Source organism: Pyxicephalus adspersus, chromosome 8, assembly GCF_032062135.1.
Source record: "Pyxicephalus adspersus chromosome 8, UCB_Pads_2.0, whole genome shotgun sequence".
Classification (NCBI taxonomy): Eukaryota; Metazoa; Chordata; class Amphibia; order Anura; family Pyxicephalidae; genus Pyxicephalus; species Pyxicephalus adspersus.
Window position 1 is genome coordinate 68,126,513 of NC_092865.1, and position 2,757 is coordinate 68,129,269.

The 2,757-nt window shown below is 36.1% G+C and overlaps 1 protein-coding gene across 1 annotated transcript in view; it reads right to left on the reverse strand.

The window, feature by feature from the left end:
• NUP210 (nucleoporin 210) overlaps positions 1 to 2,757 on the reverse strand; it is a 39,824-nt gene that overhangs the window by 8,328 nt on the left and 28,739 nt on the right. Inside the window, exons 25-27 of the mRNA XM_072421233.1 lie at positions 2,663 to 2,753; positions 1,767 to 1,987; positions 299 to 435 (exon numbers count right to left, since the gene is read on the reverse strand). Of these exons, the coding sequence (XP_072277334.1) occupies positions 299 to 435; positions 1,767 to 1,987; positions 2,663 to 2,753 (449 nt within the window). The remainder of the gene's footprint in view (positions 1 to 298; positions 436 to 1,766; positions 1,988 to 2,662; positions 2,754 to 2,757) is intronic.

Below are 2,757 nucleotides of genomic sequence, written 5' to 3' on the forward strand. Positions count from 1 at the left end.
ATATATATATATATATATATATATATATATATATATATATATATATATATATATATAAATAAAGGGTGCAGCACCACCCCCTTAATTAAGTTCTAGAGATACCAAACTGGCATTTATCTCCATTTGTCTAATTTACCGTGTAACCTGCCTATGTAACCATATTTTAATATATACTTCTTACAAATATTCAATAGGCCGCTGTGTAGGTAACAGGTTCACCAATATTGGTGACTAACTTTTTTAAGAGAGTAAAGACACATGCATGCATGCATTTGGATTCAATTTATGGATTGTATACCTCACGGTAAGACTTAAGGAACCCAGGAATTTCATAATAAACAGTCACAAATCCAGAATCTCTTGCTAAAGCAACACCTGTCCTGGGATCAATTTGAAGAATGGAGCTAGAGGAAGAACTCCATGTTCCCACCAAACCTGTCAAGAGAGAATACATGCCAGTTACTGTTTTCACTATTTATAAATATATAATGTATTGTGCATTGCAAAAAAGTACATGTAGTTACACATACATATCTATCTATCTATCTATCTATCTATCTATCTATCTTTTCCGGTCTAACTCTGAGATTTTATATGCGGTGCTCATCCTTCTATTGCATTATCATCCTAATTTTTCACTATTTGCTTTTTTTGTTGTAAAACTTTATTAAAACCTACTGAAACTAAAAAAATATGACTGTGTATAGCAGACATAAGATTTTTGTTCCTTTAGAGGACGGGAGTCTTTTTTAATATAGCAAAGGTCTGTTTAGGGGTCAAGGTACAATTAAGCTAATGGGTCACAGGCTGACCAGATATGTTAAAAGGTTATGTTACAAGGAGTCATCAAGAAAAGGAATAATCAATGATAAGAGTCTTCACTGTCAAAGATGAATATCCCTGAGAGCTTTGCACTACATGCCCAATTATTCTTTTTCATTTTTATCTGATTAGACCAGTTTAGGACAGGCTTAATGAGTGGCTGTTCTCTCCTATACCTAAGCCAAGGCCTGAAGACACTACCTGGGCTGTTTAAAGAAGACAAGTGTTTTCTTGTAACTAAACCTTTAAGTTCCTTTACATAATCCTAATGGCTCCTTTATTATATAACAAGCCTAAAACTGAAGTATCTTAAAATAGTAGGCAAGACGCTCAGCCCAACATTTCCATTATCTCACTTTTTTATAGTTAACTTCTTTCAGTTAACTAGCAGCCCTTAAGAAATGTTACTCCACTTGTATACCGTTTCTAAAAAAAGGGCATTCAGATTTTTTTACCTGCACATTAGTAAAAGGTTCACGTAAATGGTGTGTGTATGTGTGTGGCTTATTTAATGTGGTAAATGCAGAAAGTGCTTAACAAATGATGTATTTACAAGTTATCACAGGTTGTCCAAAACACCAATATCCTACATTTAGTTTTTTGATTTTTAGGATGCTCAATCAAGGCATATATGTTATTTATCTTTCAACTCACTGACAATACATTTTATTGACAATGAAGTGGCGTCACTTCCCTGTATTATAAACAAGCACTGTTAGAGGACAAGAGGTGCAACCAGCGTCAAGTATCACCTCCTAGATTGTAAGCTGTTGTGGGCAGGGTCCTCTCCTTCTGTATCACTGTCTGTATTAATCTGTCACTTGCAACCCCTATTTATTGTACAGCGCTGAGTAATATGTTGCGCTATATAAATCCTGTTTATTAATATTAATAACTTCATAGTTAAGTACAAACATAATGTTGAGAAGCTTTCAATATCTCACCTTTGTGACTGGCTATTGTGCTTGTAAAACACATTACATCACCAACCACAACTTCTTCCTGTAAACTCGGGTAAATGCTGTGCTGGACAGGAAGGGGAATATAGTCAGAGATTGCCGGGTTCTCAGCATCCCAAACACTTAATATAGTGTATCCAACATTGACTGTGCGCATGACAAAGCTGTCATTTGTGGATCCCTTTCCAATCTGTACAAAATCATCTCTGAAATAAGGAAGAAATATCAAATTCAGAATTAGTAATAACAAACCGATCATGTAGCACGATGCAACAAAAAAAGGTGTACATGAAATAACAATATTTCTTAGGAGAGAAATTGGGAAGAGTTAAATGGCGAGATGTACATTTTCTTGAGTCATAAGGGAACAATCAAAGCAAAATAATTTGGCTTTGGGCACGTCTAGAATCATTTACCTTCCTACTACCGCCCTGCCCTTCCAAGTTCTGTTTCTCACATGGCTAGCATCACACAATGAATTCTGCCATTTCCCTCCCCAATACAGTACATTTCATACACCAGTTGGAGTGATCTCGCCATCTCATACTTGCACATAAATAAATCTGTCTACTTTCTTGCCACTGTGATAGTCATTGGGTTGTATTTCACAACAGCAAACTTCCCATGGATTAGCATTGTTTACTAGCTAAACAGAGAGGTGGAAACTATGATAAATTACATCTGAACACTGTCACAGCAGAAGGCAAGTGAACAGTTTTATTTATGTGTGAGCCAGAGAATGGAATAAAGATTTTTATGTGCATGTTGACACGGTAGTATAATACTGCAGCTTTCCTTCTGTATACAGCAAGGCAGCAAGATGCTGCAGATATGAAAGTGGACTTTCTTGGTCTCTATCGCTAAATACACACTGCACTTACCTGTTAACTGCAAACTTGAGAACAGAATTCTGAGCATGAAAAACATCCCCGGTGTTGTCATGGAAATGGGCTGCAAACTGCAAGGTTACTCCTAA